This window comes from Asterias rubens, chromosome 7 (genome assembly GCF_902459465.1).
Source record: "Asterias rubens chromosome 7, eAstRub1.3, whole genome shotgun sequence".
Taxonomy (NCBI): Eukaryota; Metazoa; Echinodermata; class Asteroidea; order Forcipulatida; family Asteriidae; genus Asterias; species Asterias rubens.
This window is the reverse complement of record NC_047068.1, coordinates 9,427,389-9,449,370: the sequence shown is the minus strand read 5'-3', so window position 1 is coordinate 9,449,370 and position 21,982 is coordinate 9,427,389. Positions and strand designations below refer to the sequence as shown.

General features: G+C 36.4%; 1 protein-coding gene across 1 annotated transcript; it reads right to left on the bottom strand.

The window, feature by feature from the left end:
• Positions 1–16,607: 16,607 nt before the first annotated feature.
• On the bottom strand, positions 16,608–21,620 carry LOC117292908 (protein dimmed-like). Its single transcript, XM_033775084.1, has 2 exons — positions 21,309–21,620; positions 16,608–19,707 (listed from the first exon to the last, which is right to left on the bottom strand). The coding sequence occupies exon 2, from the start codon at positions 19,687–19,689 to the stop codon at positions 19,087–19,089; it is 603 nt and encodes a 200-aa protein (XP_033630975.1). The 5' UTR covers positions 19,690–19,707; positions 21,309–21,620; the 3' UTR covers positions 16,608–19,086.
• Between the last annotated feature and the right edge of the window lie 362 nt (positions 21,621–21,982).

Below are 21,982 nucleotides of genomic sequence, written 5' to 3'. Positions count from 1 at the left end.
GACCAATATATGTTGTGCAACCAAAGTGTTGGTTTTTGTAAGTTGACTGTAAGTGCCCTTTGTGACACGACCTTAAAGCCAACAATGTTTAATATCTTTCATTTCAAGTTGGTTTCTTATTTAAGCAGGTAGCGTACATTGTACCTATTGGCGCATTACCAATCGCACTCGTTAAAATTAATGAGTAATTTGATAATTAAATTTTACTTACAATTTAAAATGTTTGTATTTATTTATATATATATTTATTTATTTATTTATTTATTTATTTATTTATTTATTTATTTATTTATTTATTTATTTATTTCGATAATAAAACATTATACCGCTATTCTGCACCACTTCAGGCGGGTTGTGCTTTATTTTTTAGTAGGCCTATACTTAAACAAGGTCTTTGGAATTGTTGATTATTTGCATTCGGAAAATAATTGTATACTGATTGTTGCTGGTACCTTTAATTAACCGGATGTTGATTCGTTGACATTTTTACCAAAGCAAATAATAACACGAGAAGAGCTCTACTGCATGGCAGTAATGCTAGTATATTCATGTTCATTTAAAAATGCACAGGGCTCATTATCGCGGGTGGGTACTAACATATTAATTGAGATGAGGTTTTTCAAACTAAAATACGGATTTGTATTGTCCGTTGTACTGGACCCTTTTGCATTCACAGAGTGTTTGAAACATGTCATTATGCACAAAATGGCATATTTAGTGGAAAAAGTTACCAGGGCCCAAGTTCATAGAGCTGCTAAGCACAAAAAGTTGCTTAGCATGAAATTTCTTCCTTGATAAAAACAGGTTTACCAACCAAATTTCCATGTGATTTTCAGGATAAGCAAACAAAAGCTGAATACCAGTAACAAGCACTATGCAACAAATGGAAATTTGGCTGGTAATCCTGTTTTTATCGGGGAAGAAATTTCGTGCTTAGCAAATTTTTGTGTCTAAGCAGCTCTATGAAATTGGGCCCAGGGGTGGAGTCGCGGTAAGGAGGGGGCTGACCTAGTACACATGCTTTGTATCGAGAGAGCTGTAACAACATGAGAATAGAAGAACAGGAAAAAAAAACCAAAGAGAGATAAAAGAAAGACAAAATCTTAAACCCCAACTAAAATCAGAAGGAAAAAAAACCCAACAACATTACAACAACACATTAAAGACAATGCATGCGCGCAAAAGGTAGACAGACAAGACTGAACATTCCCCCGTGCTTAATTTTGACCGAAAATTACGTCCAGTAACCACGTGATCAGACAAAACTGGTCACAGCTTTCTAAGTCATACATTTATCGGTAGAAACAAAAATAAGAATTTTATTTGAAAACTAGAAATTCATGATGGTTGTGTAACATTCCATCACACACAAAAGCGAATGTTATAAACCTAAATGTATTCAAGTATCGTTTGACTAATACTATTTCGATATCTTATATGGGATTTAAGGCATTGTATGATTAGTAATCAATATATATTTTGTTTGCGGTAACACCACGTTTGTGTCTACTGCCAGGTAGCGTTTGTTCTTTAGATCTTGATGTTTAAAATTATGGTTTGTTTAACTGTTTACAATCATATCTTTTTTATACTTATAACTAATGACTGGGATGGATGCAGAACAAACAAGGCAATGTTGCAATAATTTATTTAAAAAAAGAAATACCCCTAGACGATTGTAAAAATCTCACATCCCAAGGGTGGTTTTTACGGTAGTTTGTTTGAAATAAATGTCCAACACACGGATCCATACATTGACGTGTCTTTCTATACATTAATGTAAAATGGCTGAACAAACATAGCAACAGCAATAGCAATAGCAAGGGGGCTTTCAGCATTCACCTTCAATTTGCTTTAATTTTTAAATGAAACTTCCAAGCAGCATGACGTGATTTAATCCCTTTGGAATTCTTGAAAGCTTTGCGTCTCAGCATTATGTGAATGCAATGTGATACACCACTGTAGTACATTATGATGTTCAGGCTATGGTCATTTCATATAATTATAGGAGTGAACACTTTTGGTTGTTGTCAAAGACCAGGTTCTAATTTCATGGAGCTGCTTAAAAGCAATGCTGAAGCACGAAAATAGTTGGCTTATATTGCACATGTTACTTGCCGAAATTCCATGTCATATACATTGCATTACTGGTATTTAGCTGGTTTTTTTTTAACGTAGCATAACAATTGAGTGGAAACTTGGCCGGTTATCTTATCTTACTGAAAGGAGGATTTTGCTGCTTAGGCAAAACTTGGTGCTTAAGCAGCTCCATGAAATTGGGCCTAATAGTTGCATACGTATCCCAACATAAAATAACACATCTATATGAAAATTATGACTCAATTGGTAATCGAAGTTGCAAAAACAAAATGAAAGAAAAAACACCTTTATTGACAAAATATGTGTGCTTTTAGATGCCTCATAAAGGCTTATAGGACTTGATGTATTTTAAAAACTTAGTGGGAAATTACGTCATCCTCAAAAATTACGTTACTTCACAGGGAGCCATTTCTACCAACGGTTTATACTATCAATATTTTATACTACCAACAGCTCGACACTGCTCGTGCTAGTAGTGTTTACGCTTGCAGCGCATTCAAATATAAACAAAACGTCGAGTTGAAACCAACGGTTCTTTTCAGAACCACCCCAACTCATTAGAGATAGTCATTACATGGTGTTACCGCAAACCTTTCCATACCGTATTTCCACCATGCAAAGTTTCAAATCCTACTGTCTAGCAAAGCAACAGAACCTTATTTATTTGCATTGATTGTACATGACAAACAGTTTCCTCTCTGATTAAAACAAGTTATGTGCGTGGAATAAAACAACCAAGATGGACAGGTATTTCAAGTCATTTTGTTCTGTTTCACTAAACACCCAGATGCCATGTTTTATTGTGGGGGGGGGGGGGTGATATGATTGATCAGTATGCATATACATCAACTCTCTGTGGTTCTGTGCTATTTGTTCAGCACATCTGCTGATTTGTGAGAGTTCCAGTGCCATTATATCTCCCGGCAAGGCGTTTCTATTTTAAAATTCAATTTAGAAGTCTCGTGATGACGTCTTTCTCTAACACATATCAGGTTTTTTCATAAATAGCTAAGGGCCTATATTACACTATCCGTGTACAAACAACCACATAGAGCTGTCTGTGGTCATTCAGTTTTCATCATCATCAAACCTTTTTACCTTCAAGACTCTTTTTAAACGTCATGTTTACAAATTAACCTTTGCCGTCAGTTTGTCTGTAAAAATAACGCATGCAAAGTCAGATAACAAGAGACTAATGGTGTGGTGGAGAGGCACAACGAAACGCAACGCAATTATAGGGAAGAAAATGGATGTTCTTGGATGGTCTACCCACAATTACGTTACTGTGCCTTCATGCTATGATAACGACTTTACAAATTAGGCAGGTAATGTCTGGTTAGTCAAGTCACTCTTTGTACTATATTGGGAATACAAACGAGAGCAGAATACAACAACAGACCATGGATAATCAAATTAATTTTAGTGTTTTTTTTTATTCAGAGAGAAACATAGCAGCACACATTGGCGTGGTTATACCCAGTAGAAAATATTAAGGGAATGTATTAAATTACGGTACAAAGAGGCGCACTGCATGCTCTTAGAACAGGAAATCTTCAAAATGAATGTAAATTAACACAGCAGGAAACAAACAACATTGACTAATCAAAATGTGTTTTAAGTAACCAGAATAGCATACAGGTCAGTAGGTGAGTGACTTCTTCATATCTGAAGTATAAGCAGAGGCTGAACATGAGAGCCAGGCCTTCTATAAGTGTCTGCCTCGCTTACCTCAATCGTGGTTTTTAATCAAATATATCGAAAGAAGGACAGCAAATTTAGCGAAGACAATTGCCCGGTCTGGCACTACGAGGCAATTAGCATCTGGAAAAACATGTCTCGGATGTCTAAGCACCTACATCGAGAGTAAATGTCAGTGATTCGGGCGTCAATGCTGACGTCACGACTGATGTCATCAACCAAGCGTGCCTTGAATACCAAATTCAACATTTTCTGAAAACAGAACCGTGTGCATATTCCGGATGTCACGTTTTTATTTTGCGAGTACGTGACGGAATTTACTTCAGTTTGTTTGAAGTAATGAAATTTCATGAATTTTTCTTCGTCTTCGAGAGAGATAAAACAAATTAAAATCTAAACACAAGCAAAGGAAACATGTTCTGCAGTCGTCTTTGATTACCATATACTACTTCAGTATTCGATTTCACCAACATGCGTTTCAGACAAACACTCGGTATATGATGGCAAGATTGTATATCTTATATGGTGTTTAAATTGTCTGTGCATTGATCAACAATATTCCATACAGCATGTCTTCTTATCAAACTCGATACGAGAACTTCAACTCACCTCATCAAGTTTTGGCGCGGGGTTGGAGAAACAACAATTTTCCCTCTGAGATCGTTTTCCTCGAGGTATTTTGACAATATCTTTTACCATTTCCCTACAGACTGGGTAGGATGAAAAATAACAGCAATGATTATCAGACGCTCCCCAGTGATAATGAGACAAATCTGACATGCCTTTGGGTATTAGAGACAGTCTTGGCTAAAGGGCATTGTTGATGACAGCTTCATGTGACCGTGTCTCAAGACAATACACAATAGAGAGTATAACAAAACATATCAGTCTCCTTTTAGAAAAGAGCGGGAATTTAAGCCAGACGAGTTCTATGAACAAAAACCACGAGTGTGGAAATGGAATGCATTGAATTAGCTATGCGCATGGTAATTCTAAGGTAACCCGATCTGTTCCTGACATTAAATTGAATAAAACATTACGATGAATTAAACAGCAAGACACTTGTGTTGACCTGCAAGGTGTTTTTAATGGAGAGAATGTCTTGCATTTATTTTTTATATATAGACATACTGCTTCCTCTACAGACATAATAATGCATAACATTTTACATTTGATGTGCTTTTACCTGTGGAAATGAACCTAAGCAAACTATTTCACACATAATTTAATAGAGAATTGAGTCAATTGATTCGTATTTTTTGTTCCCAATGTAGTAGCGTATAGGTTCTTCTTTTAGAAGAAAAAAAGAGAGGGGGGAAAAATACGAAAAAGGGAGCGTCAAGAGGTTTGAATGTATGTAATAGTTTTTATAATAAAGTATTGCCCTATATAAATTATTTGAAATTTACAGACGCATCTTCGACATTATTTTAATTTCCTGACCAACCGAGTATAGTGCTCGAAACGTCGAGTTATCTAAGGTTCTTCTCGGAACCACATACTCAATTAAGATTCAATAAGTGGCGTCACTACCTCGAATATTATGTTCAAAGTGTTTGAAAGTAAACCATTTCCTATATAAATATCACCAAGGAAAAACTTTGAGCTATGCGGTTCTTTCCAGACTCGATTAAAGGTGGATTCTTTAAAACAACTGTAATTTATAAAATATATATGTTTTGATATTTTTGGGTATAACGGTCATCTCACATCTTTCTACCTTGTCTCAGTCATGGTTTTATTTTTTTCATTGTCCAGCCAGAGTCACTGCTGTCGTAGGGAAAACCATAACAGTACTATATGCTTCTCTTTTTGTCTACTTATTGGATATGAGTGTGTAATGCTGTATACTTTAAGGGTTCTTGATGTTTTCACAGATTTTAGTTTTGGTTGCGTTGTTTATTACGTGGAACTTATTAATCACACCTGCATAATAGCATACTGGTAAACAAATACATGTACTTGTCTTTCTAACTGACACCGTGAACAAATTAATATTGAATATAAAATTGAAATTGAACAAAATAAGATTTTCTTCTTAACGTTCCCTCGATTCAATTCAATACACATATGACGGTGAATCACAATTTGTTGTTTTGCGAGATTAGTACGCATTTATCCTTTTACCAAAAAAACTACATCAAGATTGAAACATATTTCTAAGTCGCCTTGAAACCAATCATGCACATTCAAATTACGGTCAAACTTAAGTTGCCAATCGAAGTCACATGATCACATGTTGACCCGTACGATTCTGCTGTGCGTTCAATCTACACATGTCAAAAATTGACGCAGCATTACGACGACTTATTCCCCCATCCCGAGAGAAAAAACACACACAAGAAAGGAACATAGCGAGAGGCTTCACCTGTGGTGAATTGGCCACAAATTAGAACACACTAAACATGGTTCCTCTTCTTCGTTATCTTTAAAACAAAAAGAGATATTGCCAAGACTGTGTCGGGATCTGTGCTCCCGAGGGACGTGGCTATAGGCTATATTCGAGTCACTAAACGCCATGTTCAGACTTGTATCAATAGAGTCTCTAAGGATATATAGGCTAAATATGACTGGCACAAAACGCAACCTGAATATCTAGACTATGTTAATACTGATAGAAGTACGTTGCTCTTATGGGATCTCAGGGGGTAGTTTGTGTTTTTTAGTTCGTGGTTTTAAGGACAAGAGGTATTTGGATAACGAATTCAATGAATCACAAAGTTTGCCCCCAGTAGGTCTACGCGAATATCAACAATCTGCAACTCGCTGTTGTAAAACAACTATCACAAGAAATGTGTTAAGATAACAACGTAGGTGTGGGTTAAGTTACAATGACGGACAGGCCAGTGTTATCAGGGGGTGGTTTAATAAGCATCTTGCCTTGTTTTTTTTTTAGTGTTTTTATAAAAAGTTCATTTCTACATCTCCACAAATGATATGGATATTAGTTTTACCTGAAATACCCCAACATGTCTTTAAAATTGTTAATTGATTCATTAATTTGGCAAACCTTCAATTTGCCAGTTTACGAAAAGATTAAGTTTTTTTTTTTTGCTGCTTCTAATTAGAGTAGTGCGTGATGATTTCGTTCTTCCTTTGTGTTAATTTCTTTCATTTGGTTTATCGAACATGTTTAACTAAACCGTGGTCAATTTCAATAACAACTGTTATTATTTGTATTTTTTTTTTTTTTACTTTTGCAGTGCGCGTCTGAACATATTTTTTATAAAACTTGCACATAATAGATGAATAATTTAGTTATTTTTGGCTTAGTATTCTGCTGTCATTGAAGGTGATCATGTATAATACTTCCAATCAGGTATCCCTTTTACAAGAAAACGGGTTTGTTAAAGCACTGGACACTATTGGTAATAACTCAAATTAGTTAGCACACAAGTTTACTTGGTATCGATTTGGGTACAATCAAACTTTGTGAGAAACAGCTCCCTCTGAAGTATTTTTGAGAAAGGGGTAAATTCTCACTCAAATATTAAACGACTTCAGAACTCAAGCCTTGTATTGTTCCCTTGCAACTTCGATGATCAATTGAGTCCAAATGCTCACAGATTTGTTATTTATGTTGTTATACACCAAGTGAGAAGACTGGTTTTCGACAATGTCTTTAAGGCCAATGTATTTTCTTTGTTAGGCTGCTCAATGGCATTCCACCGTCGTCGTAATGACAGACTTTCAAGTGGAGTATTTATAGCTGCATCTTCTGTATGGTTCAGATACTGACCTAGATGATGAGTGAGCATTACAGGCAGATTTGACAATACATACTTACATCATGTGCATGACTTACTGTTGTGATGAACCTAGTGGTTCGAGGAAATTTTGCCCTTTGGTGTTCGTGTTTAGTAGCTAGACACGCAAAAACAAAATGCATTTTACTGTATTATTATATTTTACATACGACAATAAAACATGAATACAGGGATGGTTGATGGGCCATGGTTGACAGTCGTATCCATGAAGGTTGTGATTTCCAAAATTGCGTCATATATCCAATGATTAAAATTGACACTATGGGTGTGGTCACATTTTTATACAAAATATATAATCAAAATTAGCACCTCATTGTGTTAAAATGACACCAATGTTTGGCAGAATTTACAGTACAACACCATACAACAAATGTTGTATATTATTTCATCAAGAACACAGCGTTTTGTTTTACCCAGGGTGAGCCAAATCAGTAAAAAAATGGTTTCCATTTGGGCCCTGCGAACAAACTAACATGTAAAAAGTAAACATAAAATCACATGATAAAATTACGATAAAAAAAATTACGTAAATATTTAAGAATGTTACGGAAAATTAAAAGCAAAATAAACAAAAAATAAGAGTAAACAAATATTACAAGAGTAAATTTGTATAAACTGTCACAGTCATTAGTGTTATTTTATCACCCTATTTTGTATATTTTGATTCCTATTTTGAGGGATAGGGCCTATAACACCCATGGTGTCAAATTTTAACACCCCAGTTTGTGCAGCGTAAACTTCCTCTATATTTTCCCGAAACCCCCAAATCAAATCTACCTTTTTGATGCCGAAATAACAAGTTGAATACCCTAATAATAGTACACCGCATAGGCAAAGCCACGTATTGTGGAGTCGATGCAAGAAGCGTGTGCCGTTGGAATAGCGCTATATAAAGCTTATTATTGCAGTTTAATTGAATATGTAATTGAATTTCTGTGCGCAGCAACCGACGAATTACACATAGTGTCAAGACATTTCAAGTTGACCTTGCATGGGGATAATAACGTGTTGTTGGAACTAGCGAAACAATAGAGTACAATGCAAAGCGTACGAGACAGTGAGATTCACACCCACACAGATTTGTGTCAAATGAGTGAGAGCCCTTTTACTGATTGCAAAGATAACAGTTGTCATATGTTGATTATGATTTGAAAGTTTCACCATTGATTATATAGTACGACAGGTAGGGGGCTGTGTACTTATTTTCAACTTGAAATGCATTCATACTTGAAGAGCAAAAACATATCATATTATACCGTGGCATTTTGAGAAAAAAAGCAAAAGTAATGCAGTTGTTTGACTGTACACAATCTCTGATGGATCACAGTGATCCAGCTTAGATTATGCTCAAGAAATGTTCATTGGTTTCTGACTTCAGCCTTGGAAATTATAACTCAAAATTCTTACTCCTTTATGTATACTTACTAATTAACTATGTATTTTTTTTTTCGAAATGCAAAGGTTTTAAAAGAAGTGTATTTGATTAGCTTTCAAAGGGAATAAGAGTAAATTAATGTAGATATAAAAAACAAAATTACAAAGTAAATTATAATAGTGCTAAAACAGCTATTTGTCCCGAGAGCGGTAATCATTGTTTGATTTTAATTATTCATTCACTATAAAAACAAAAGTAGTTGTGTAAAAATTCCGTTTTCCTCTTTATGTCTTCCCTTTACCATCGTCCACTTTGCTCTTTTGTTCGTGTTTCAATTAATTATATTGTTGTCTTTTCAAAATGATTACTTGAACCATTTTCCAGCGGAATGTATGTATCATTTATTATACACAAACGGTGAAATAAAACCGAGCACATTAGCTTGAAGGACAATTTATATTCAGCGGAATAGTTTTACGATCTGCCTTCAGATTCTAAAATAATATTTCTGCCTTCAGATTCTAAAATAATATTTTTTAGTAAACATCGTCCTTCAGGAAATTAACCAATGAATGATATTATGGACTGAGTATTAAACGCTTCATTAACTGTACGCAATAAGGGATGTGAAATTATGCAAATCTGTAATAGAATGCCTGCACTTTATAAAAATAGCGAGCTGAAGATACCGATGAAACAGCTGGATTGGAAATTCATTTATTTTATTCAATTTTAAACTCTGAGCAAGGTACACTTATTGCCAATGACCAGTATTCTCACTTGGTGTATCCAAACATATGCATAACATAACAAACCTGTGAAAACATAAATTGCTTAATATTGGTCATCGAAGTTGATAAATAAGAATAGAGTTATGTGCATTCAAAAGCTTCATGCCATGATGCATTATCTCTGATTCAAATTTGAGCGCTAACTTTGTGTTCCACTGTGATGTTATTGATAGAGGCATCATTTCCAGCGCGGCAACAATTTGATTTCATGTTTTAGTTAAATCTGTCCCGTTAAAAAATATGTGGCTTTCACCTTCTGCACATTTTAAGAACGAATACATGCTATAGATACTAGCGTTTGGAAGTCATGTTCCCGTCTCTTTTGTGAAATAATCTAGCACAAAATGCTCAAAAGAAAATGAACCCACCAAACCCACCCCACAGTTATAATCCTCTAATTGTTTTACATTGTACATTTTAAACACCAGTAGCGGTTGGCTTTTTTTCCAGCAATGATACATAATGGTTTCTTGGGTACCCAAACGAAATTTGAGGCTTGATTGACAAATGGTGTCCAAAAGCTAAACTTGTTTAATGGTAGCGACTCTAAACATACTGAGCCATTCAATGTTAGTGAGGTGAAAAAACCCAGCCAATTATTAACGCAGGTAAAATTTGATATTGTCGATGGAACGAGGTTTTCACATATACCCCGCACCATACCCTTCCCTTGAAGGCAATACATGTTTACCTGTGGTTTTGTGGAGCAATTCGATTATTTCAATCCCACATACAATTGTAGATTGTGTGATAAAACTAACCTGTGCAAATTTCATTTAAAAAATTGGTAGGGATTTTGAGATATCGCCGACAATCTGGACCGTTTATAGGTCCACAAGGGAGGAATAACTGAAATTCACAATCTGAGAAACATTTTATCCAAGCAACGTTTCTCAGATTGCTTTTGAATACCTCTCTCTAAAAACTACATTTCTTGAAAGGATTTTTCAAAATATATGATATCAACTGCTGCATTGCTTCTTGGCAAGTAAGTTTTTAAGGTCGTTAATGTTTGAAGCAATTCAAAAGTACACCCTCGACTGAGAAAAGCACAGATGAAGATTACTCCTGAGTATACGACTATTATTTCAGTTTAAAATAATTGAAACTTTGAACAGACTCAATTGAAGCCCAACTCGACAACCTTTAGCATAGACCTACATTAACAGATCGAAGCTAGCCATGGTTAACCAGCATTGGTATGGGAGTACCCTGCAAAGTGCGAAACAATCGTTAGGAATCTAAAGCCATGGCCCAGCTGAGCTCTATGGTCGTACGGGTAATCCAACTGATTATGATCCAAAATTGCCTTTTTGTGCCCACAGTCACTTTGATACATTGGTTTGACTTAAATGAGCTCAGTGCTGAACATTTTCAATTAAAAATAGAAAAAAGCATCACCACAGCTCAAATTACAATCTAGTCGTTATATAGTGAGCCTTATCCATTCATGGCTGCTCAACTTTTGTATTGCCTTAAAAATGAAGTTGTATCTTTAAAGGCACTGATGGACACCTTTGGTAATTGTTGAAGACCAATTATCTCATTATACCAACATATGCATAAAATAACAAATCTGTGAAAATTTTTACTTAATTGGTTATCGAAGTTGCAAGAGAATAACGAAAGAAGAAATACCCTTGTTGCCCAAATGTGTGTGCTTTAAGGATAATGCTTAATAAAAGGCTTCAGGCATGAAATGCTTATTATTTGAGTGAGAAACTACCTCCGTTTTCGCTCGTTACCAAGTGAGTCTTTATAGCAATTATTTTGAGTAATTGCAATGTTGTCAAGTGCCTTTAAATTGAGCCATATTGAGTTTCCCCACCCTACTCTCCACAAAACCACCATCATACCCATTAAAACCAAACCAAGACCCTAAATTCAAACATAAAAATGAAAACACAAAATGGCACAAGCAAGCAAAGCAGCTTTGCCTAAAATATTACTACCCTTTGTTATCTGTCCAGTGAATAAAACTGACCAAGAGACGACGACAAATTCAAAGCACGGGGAGGGGTAATTTAGTTTCGGGGTCAGAGTTCAATCGTCTTGATTTCTTCCTTACTGTTTTTGATCAAACAGTAATACTACCCGGGCATCAAATAACCCCCTTATATATGACAAGCCACGTTAACTGTCGTGGGCTCATCATAAAAGAAACTTGAGAAGGTTGGCCTGGAGATAATGTCAACTTACAATCAATAAACTATATCTCGCTGTATAACAGATATCTACATAAATTTCATTATTTTTTTGAGATATGGGCCTAATACAATGACAAAGACGAAAGAATAAAAGACTTGCAAGATGTTTTTAAAAATACCTGTTAGATTTATTACTACTTCATATAATATGTTCAAGTTATGGTTGATCCAAGTTCACATCGGAATGTTCATTTTATAGTTTATGGTAATCAGTTTAAATATAAGTTACTTTAGCGAGTCTTTTTTTATAGTTCATGATTGCAGGTGGGTTTTCTAAGTGCAGCTTTCATTTCAAGTAGAAACTAACACTCAATATAATAATAACAATTCGGGACTTGAAATAGAACTTTATCATGCTGTCTTCATCTTGGTCATGTTCCTTGTATCAAATAACAATAATGAATGCTAATAATCATTTTGACTATTTAGTTCAACCAGTGGTTTGGTTACACTGATATCGATGGGAAAAATTCAAGATGGCTGCACTGTGATAAAGGTCTATATGAGTCAAGATTGAAACCAAGATGTGTTTTATTGTTTACGACGGAATGTAACACTTCTACTAGACTCGCTGAATTTGGGTCAACTTCATTGCCACACAATGTCTAACTTACTGATAACACACTCTCAATGCCAACTGATAAAACAATTACGAATTTTATCATTGTCAGTATTGTTTTAAGTGGGGTTGTGTGTAACCGGATTTTTGACTGCAATTCATTAGGTAGGAAGTGTCAAAGCAACCATCAACCTATTGAGAGTGGTATATTTATAAGTATTCTCCGTCATCCAGTAAACACAATACTTATAGTGTTATAGTCAAGTAGATGTCTTAAATATAACGATACTCTCTAAATGTAAGAGAGTAAAAAACATCACTCTTTACTTTTCGAGCTGTCCCTTATATGGCGCTTCAAACGTGTGGTGGTTAATTCACTCTTTTAGTGAGGTCTCACTCCAGGACAGAGTGAAAAATCACTCAAAAAGATGCAAACTTCAATCTAAAAGAGTGGAAGACCACTCTAAAAGGAGTTGTCCTTCATATGGCTCTTCAAAGAGTGCTTTTTCACTCCTTTACATCAAGAGAGTACCAATACTAACGAGAGTGGGTTGCAAATGGTCCGTATACAATTGGTAATGACTCTGAAAATTAATGTCATTACAATCCTGCTTTGTTATAGGTTCAGCACCTTTGGATGGTATGATTCATTTTGAGTTTTTTTCTTTTTTTTACTTTCAAGTAATGCGGTTATGGGGAAACAAATCATTTGTTATCCTACCCCGAAAAATAAAAATGAGAAGCGTTACTGGCAGTAACTTTCTCAAGCTGTGTTTTCTTCCTGCATGGCCATAACTGCCATAACATAACTGCTCCAGATTTCATGGAGTACCCTCTTTTTAAATGAATTGTACACAGATACGTTGCATGACACCAACAGTGGGTTACAATCACCAAACGTGTATACAATCCATATGGAAGTCATACAAAGAAGTCACAGTCTCCTAATTACTCGAAGTAAAGCTTGAGAAATGTTCTCATACTTTAGAACATAATAAGTGGAATGACTGGTCAAGACCTATCATGAGGGAAAACATAGATTAACAAAGCTAAACATGGACGTTTCTAAGTGGGGTTGTACAATGCATGCGTATAGTGTTCTTGTTCTAAACACTGTTTATTTGTCACCGTAAACATGGCATGAACTAACATTGAATTAAACAGAATTTGTTGAATATCAATATCAAACAACCAAGACACATTTCTGTAACGTGCCTTTACACTCACGACCCGTGAAATTATCACCGTAATTATATTTATAAACTATGAATCGCAATGGGGAATAGTGGCAATTCATTGATGATTTTAACCTAAGCCAATATACTATTGTTATTTTTCCATCTTTCTAACAAAGGCTATTGCCGATATTATTCTATCCTTTGTTCAAATGTATATCACTTAAACAATGATCCATTGTGTTTATGTAGATAGGCAATTATTGTGGCATTGACGTACACAGTGAATTAAAATTTAATTAATGGCATCTGTAGACAAACTTTTCCTAAATTGGACTTTGAATGTGATACAGTTTTTACATTAGCGAAATCATCAAAGCAATGTGAAGCTATGTGAGACGGGAAATATGAGAACTATGGAAGATCCAAGCTGGCATTATTTGGTCATGTTCACTGTTTGTTGGTCTCATAATTTTTTTTAACTAACGCTTAATTCAATCATTAAAAAATGACGGATAGGAACACGCCCTGTTTGGCCATGGCTGGATACTTCCCAGCGATGTATTAAAGGCAGTGGACACTATTGGTTATTACTCAAAATAATTATTAGCATAAAACCTTACATGGTTATGAGTAATGGGGAGAGGTCGATAGTAAAAAACATTGTGAGAAACGGCCCCTCTGAAGTAAAATAGTTTTCGAGAAAAAAGTAATTTTCCACGAATTTGATTTCAAGACCTCAGATTTAGAATTTGAGGTCTCGAAATCAAGCATCTGAAAGCACACAATTTGGTGTGACAATAATGTTTTTTTCTTTCATTATTATCTCGCAACTTCGACGACCGATTGAGCTCAAATTTTCACAGGTTTGTTATTTTATGCATATGTTGAGATACACCAAGTGGGAAGACTGGTCTTTGATAATTAACAATAGTGTCCAGTGTCTTTAATAGCTTAAAACATATGGAAGTTATTAATCCAGTACATACAGTTTACATCAAATAACCAAGATTCAAGTTGAGTGACATAAAACGTACATTTTGAGCTTTAAGCGTGTTTAATTTAGAGACTTGTGTGTAGGCAATCCAAACTAACGTTCTTTCGTCATTGAGACATGAGCGTAAAATACAACTACTGTTTGTGGTATAACTTCAATAACCTACTTCATTATCCCAAACACAATACGGTATCAAAAACACTGGACCCGTCATTGGTAATTGTCTATCATTCTCACTTGGTGTATCCCAGCAGATGCATAAATTAACAAATCTGTGAAATTTGGACTCAATTGGTCGTCGAAGTTGAGTATAACTGAAGTCTTTCTCAACTATCCTTGTCAAAAACTACGTTACTTCAGAGGGAGCCGTTTCAGGCAACGTTCTATACTATCAACAGCTCCTCGTTGCTCGTTACCAAATAAGTTTGTACGCTTATAATCAAACGTGTTCAATTTCTTTAACACGTGGACGGCTTGCGCAGTGGGCACGACTTTGAAAATCCACGCCCCCACACTCTGTGTATATTTTATTTTTGTGTGCTCCAGAAATAATGCGTTTCCTGCCCCTTCATTGAAAATCATTTTCTTAACCAATGTTTGAAATGTGCTCATGAATATCAACAGTTTCACTCCATGAATTTATCATTTATTCTTAATATCCCCTTGATATGTTTTTACGAACAAGTCGGTTTTGAATTATTTTTAATTTCAACCTAAAACATTTCTTTATGAACAAGTCCGGTTTGAAAATGACGGATCAATTTTTTTTTTAGATCAATTTCCAAAGAGTCATATCTTTAGAAAATGACATCAGGTTTAACTATAAATAAATATATATAAATTTATACTTATGATTGAGACTTTTTGTTATATAAAATAACTTAAACTGTTCATTCTGTATATCTACAGTAACTTAAGTCCAGATTATCCTTATTTTTGTCAAGGCTTTATAACTGATATCTGGAAGTATTTACTTTCATTCTTTATTTTATATTTTAATGGCATCCTCTGGCTTAACATGTTGTTGAATGTGTACTGAAACAAAGGTGAGCAAAAAATTAAAACTGATAGTGAAAATTAGTTAGGCCTATCTACGGTATGAATCTATGGCTTAATTGTATAAAAAAAAGGTTTTAGCGATAACGTGTTATGTACGTTGTAACCTATTACTTCTACATTTATCCCAAATCTATTTGAACTACAAAGCTAGTATAAAGACGACTGTGTGAAGCTAGTCAGATGGCTAAAGCGCTAAGTCCAAAGGGCAAATCCAACTCAAACAGAAAGTTATGAATGACCTTAAAGGCACTCGACACCTTTGGTAATTATTGCACAAAGACCAGTATTCTTACTTGATCTAGCATCATTCTAACACAAATATTTTGAATAAAAAATTTGTGAACAATTTGCCTTAATTTGTCGTCGAAGTTGCGAGAGAGAAAAAACACCCTGGTTGCATAAATGTGTGATGCAAAAACAAAAGAATCAGGCCTGAAGTCCTTTAATATTTGAGTGAGAAGTTACCTATTTCTCAAAAAATGTACGTTATTTCATAGGGAGCCGTTTCTCACTTTATACTATCAACTGCTCTACATGGCCCGTTACGAAGTAAGTTTTTATGCTAACAATTACTTTGAGTAGTTACCAATAGTGTCCAGTGCCTTTAATGAAAGTGTTTGTCCGTTCGCAGACGTGCCGTGCACTCAAAGACGCAGTCTTGCATGGGTGGCTTGCTCGAGTTGTTTGCGATCCGAATTAATTGGAATCACAGAATATCTGAATAAGCCATTTATAGAACTGTCAACGCATCCTAACTAAGATTGTGATAGATGTTGTCACAAACAAACAAGACTCAATGAATTTTTCTGCAACAGACAAGAGTAGGCCTATTTGACCGCTTCTTTCCGCTAAAAAAAGGCAACCGGTTTGAACCAAATCTTTTCAATGACAAATCGCTTGTATGGCGTTATTTTATTTGAAAAGTTTAATGTAAGTGTACTTTTTAGAACAGCTATGAAATACAATAAACATATATCTAATTCTATACAGGTAAGTAACTCTTGGTGGTTACTATTTTAAAAATAATTTACATTTTGTCTGAGTTAAAACACTTTGAGACTAGACATAAACCAATAAATAGAAAGCTAGTTTATATCTTTCCATTGAATCTAGCTCATAAAACAAAGGCACTAACCGTTTACACATAATTGATTTGTAATTTCCACTCCAATGATGTGAATTAGACTTGATTTGATTTCACAGTGACAAACCAAACTGACTTGCGTTCCTTGAAAATTCTAATTATAGACAGTTAGACTCGCTTCTTTAAACAGCTAGTCCTCCCACTGAAAAATCGTATGGAGAAAAAACAATCTACATTTCATGCTTCTTTTTTACTAATGACAAGTGTACATCACAATGATTAGGGCTGACAGAAAACATGATCATTAACAGACGCATTAAATGTGAGACAATTACTTATTTTGGTCCGTGGTCAGTTTTTTCTTTTCTAAAATGTAAGAAGTCATGGTTCACCATTACTTGAACGGAAGACATCGTCGCTTATTTCATTAATAAACAGGACAAACTTTGCTTAGCGGAAATCGTGTGTACCAATAAAACGCCTGAATAAATAACGTGTTTCAAATCAAACGGTTAACCACCGAGCGCTTTCCGACAGCGAGGCGGTCAATAAATACGTTGATTAACTTACGTACAATCAAATTGTCCCAAAAAGTTTGAACAAAAAGGAAAATAAACAAACAAGATTGAATTAAATCATTCTCCGTAGGAATGTACAGTTGTTATAATAATTACAAGATTGGTTAAAAATTCAAGCCCAACTGAATGAATTGCATATGACTTCGTCGGTTTCCCGTACCAACATAACTTATTATTGGTATTGGCCAGTCAAATAAATTGTAAATTTAGGGCATAATAGTCAAAATATAATGTGAGTTATAACATGTCGCTGTGGCTAAACCACCAAACCCATTTGGTCTAACTTAGACTTTAATGTGTCATTGTAAATGAACACTCTTATACTGAGTTAAGATGCACAGTTATATTTGGTACTGTGTTAATTGAAGCAGCAGCTAGCCGCTGAGCGGTGACTGTTACTTATATCTAGTAACTATTGGTCGGCACGAATGCGTTCCGCGGACCATTTATTTATGCTTCGTGTATAAATTGCATCGGGATAGGTCGTGCATTGAAAACCTTGCTTGAAATAGCTCTCTGCTGGCCCTTGAAACGAAACGAGTATGCAAGCCACTGAAAACACCCACAATGTTCATTAATATATAATAAACATAAGAAGCACAGTGCGCTTTACGCTCAGTTGGTTTTTTGGCTCGGGTTATTTTATCAGCTTCTTGTGATGATACGATTATCTCAAAGGTGCTTAAGCTTACTGAGCGAGAAACTCAACCTTTTAACGGGTTTTTCTTGTGTTTCCCATATGCCCGTGTTTGACAGGCCTGACATTTCCCTTGTCTTTTGTTTTTCTTTGCTCGCTGTCTGAACACCTTCCGGCGGGGTAAGTTGAGATAGCTGGCCTGCGATACAAAAGAGCTTCAAATGCAGGCAGCATCGCCGAGCACATTCAAGGAGATCTGATGCGTCAGGGATCTATCTTCAACGACGGATTGAAGGTTGGAGGGATGACAATAACACATCAACGGTGTAGGAGGAACTACTGGTAACAGTCGTCTGTTGTACATCATATTCTATGCAGTCTACAACTGTTTGCGGCATTACATTACTATACATGCACGGCGTTGTGTTAATTGATGAAATTTAACCCGGTCGACACCAGAATTTTGAGAGTTCATATTGTGGCACTGTTAAAAACAAAAGGCTTCTAAAATTATTCTCTCGGAAATCAGAACCCTCTGCATCATCTTATAATTTACATTTTGTCCAATTCATTTTTTTATGTAAAAATATAGTTTATTTCATCAGGTCCTCGTGCAAAAATGAGGAAAACGTGTACAGAATACACAGAGGCCGGCGCTATTCCCGAAGACACGACTTGCTTAAATTCAAAGCCAAGTTTGTCATTGTGGCTGCGGTTTTCATGGAAGAGAGTTTTGTTTGCACCTGAGTACATCAACATCATCATCAGCTCGTGTTATACCTGTCCCTTATTCTCCACAGCCTCTCTGAGCGGTTAACATGTCACTCACTTGATATGCCCGTCTTCAAAAACAGCTTCAAGCATTGGAATAATGCAATGCAAGACATAAACCATCTTGTGTGTGACCCGACAGGATTTAAGGCGAGAGCCAAGAGGGGCTTGTCGGATGTACGGAAGATCTCTTCCCATCAGGCTCGCTCAATAATATAGATCCAATTAACGCTGGCTGGACGTTTAGTTTCCGATCAGACGGACGTGATTCCCGCCAAAACTCTGATGTTAGAATTTCAGCTGTAAGTCTTCCATGTCGGTTGCATCGTTCAAGATGATGTCTTTTTTGGGGACTATGTTCATGTTAGAGTCTACGTCTTTACTTAAGCCGTACAGAGACTGTATGTCATCCAGATCTGATTTCAACTTGACTACGGTATCTGAAAGTGCTTCTATGTAGTTCTTGGCTAGGGTCAGAGTTTCAATTTTTGAGAGTTTTCTCTGGCACGTCACGTGGGGTATGGTGTTTCTCAAATCCTGGAAGGCGTCGTTGAGAGAGTGCATGCGCATGCGCTCTCGCTCATTGCTTTCAAGTCGGCGAGTGTTCCTCTCTCGTGCATTTCCACTTTTCCTGCGCCGGTTCCCGCCAGTTTTACGAGTTGATTTGGCGCGCTTTGTTATACTCTCCGGTTCCTCAGCAATGGATCCTGTGGAAGACTCCCCTTCAGCTGAACCATCATTGGACCCTTCTTCCACAGAGTTCGTTCGGTGTAACTGTCTCTTCTGTACGCGATGTCTGTCGTTGGCGGCGGCCTGCTGCTCCATAGCTGCTGACCAAGCCTCCAAACCTTCCCGGGAATGAAACTCTTCCTCCAATTGACTCCAAGACATTGTGACGCAAAATACAGTCTGTAATACAGAAACAGATTGCAAAAGAAGAAGAAGAGATTAAACCCCCAAACACATCCTAATAAGCGGAAACCATGGACTAATTGGCTCGAGTGGCCACAGTGCCCCCGGGTCAAAACACCGTGCACATCACCTTTTAACTATTTCTCTGATTCCACAGTACTAGATCAGTAATTGCTGCTAACTGGTTCCGATCAGCCACCTAACGGAGTGTAATTTTCTGAGGGCAAACGAATTCATGAATAAAATTAATTCTCCCACCCGCAACACGGCAACATCAAATAATAGTCTGGCACCCCCCCCCCCCTCCCGACTGAAAGCACTTGATGGCTGCTTGGTTGAAGCCTCTGGTTGCAGTAGTTTCCGTTCGTGATGAGAGCTTTACATTCATTCCGTCCCAGAAACTACTCATTCATTCTTCATTGAACTTATCGAGCTACGGCCCGTAAAGAAAAATATCAACGAAGCGCACTGCATTGAAATCTAATTGGAAACTACACACGCGTGACACAATCCTCTTTTTTTTCCTGAGACCTTCTAGCAATTTCAAATTCACAACAAACATTTTCACAATCCAGACATTTTGAGAGAATTTCTCAGCAGAAGCTTATCATAAAATTTTATATCAATAGTTAAAGGTTGTTATCAGTTGGTTATAAAAACCGCACGTGTGCGTTTTTATTTATTTACGCTATAGCCACGCGTACACATGTAAATTAGTATGAACTTAAATGCACACCAAAAAGAGCGAAACGACCTTTTCTCTGCTGATACTAAATTTCTCATCTTTGTTTGATAACTAAGATATTTTTATATAAATATTATTATATTATGGGCATGATTATGTTATGATTCACAGCTCGCCTAAATCTTTTGTTAAGAAATAATTATTTACCTACACAAATTCATTCTGTCCTATTTTTTTTTGAGACCAAAATAATTATGTTTTTTGTCGAGGAGAAGCAAAGTACACCATTTTGCCATCCATCTCACATCCATTTCAAAGGATGCATGTGGACATTATGATCCAACACTTTCTTTCCACTGCCATTAAACATTTGTAAAGGTCATTTTCAAAAATGTGCAATGTGGAAAGAAAACTGTTTCAGATCAATGGTGATGTCTGATTCCTTTTGATCGCCGCTTCTATGCCATTTTGCAAGCATTGAGTCCGTGGCTTCGATCGCTTGAAGACTCCTTGCATATTAACAAGATCGATGGCATGGACCTTGGAATTGGATTCTCTGAATCATATAAATATACATGCAGTAAATTCAAGGAGTTCCAGATAACACTGCTGCAGTAAGAAAGTCATGACAATTGCAGAATTTGAAGTTGCCACTAAACTGCATTTTCGTCGTCTAGTTTTGGAGTTAAATTCATTTAATTGAATAAACATTGTGAATATCGCAAAAGGTTTTTGTATTCAGAATTGTTGAGCGGTCAATCACCAAGAAACATAAATATCCTAATTTCTTAAACATAGCTACGGTTGGTGAGCGTGCTGTGTATTTTGTTTGTACAATTGTTAAGTTATTTTACATAGTTATACACCACTTGCTAGATTTACTGCCCTAAGCTTACTCTAATCTTACACGTACCTTGATTCTTCCGCGCTGGAATCTTGCAGGTGTTCTGCAGGTGGCTACACACGGAGAAAGATGTCCACGTATTATGCACGGGTCTCCAAATACTGCAGTATAGAGAAGATAAAAAACACACCCAAGCAAATTATGACAAGGGTTTTATAGAGCGATACACCAGTAATCCCACTCTTGGTAAAGACCCGCTAGTACTTCGCTCTCGTGGCTGCGCAAGCTAGATGAATAAGGGGGAGTGAGATGGAGTAGAGGAGAGACGCGTGGCTGCGACGCGTGTATAAAGTGCCCTCGCGAGCGAGACGATCTGGTTCAAGTGACGACCGACCGTGGACAGGCATATAACAAACAGGATTACAACCATCGTAATAGCTGACGTCACTACGCGGTCTGACGTCAGCCAATCACAGACTGTGGAACACAACGCCCACGTGATCAGGCTATGAATGGTTGCGCTTGGCTCGCCGGGACACGGCCGCCTCGGCCGCGACCGCCGCCGGAAACAATTGGTGAGCCTTTTTCATATTAATAGTGCACTCAATTTAACCGCCTCCAACCTTACATCCTATATGGTCAGTTTATTAAAAAATATTTATTAACGACAAAGATAGAATTCTCAGCTATTTACAAAGTTATATAGATGGAGATACCATTCAATGTATTCCCTCAATTAGAAA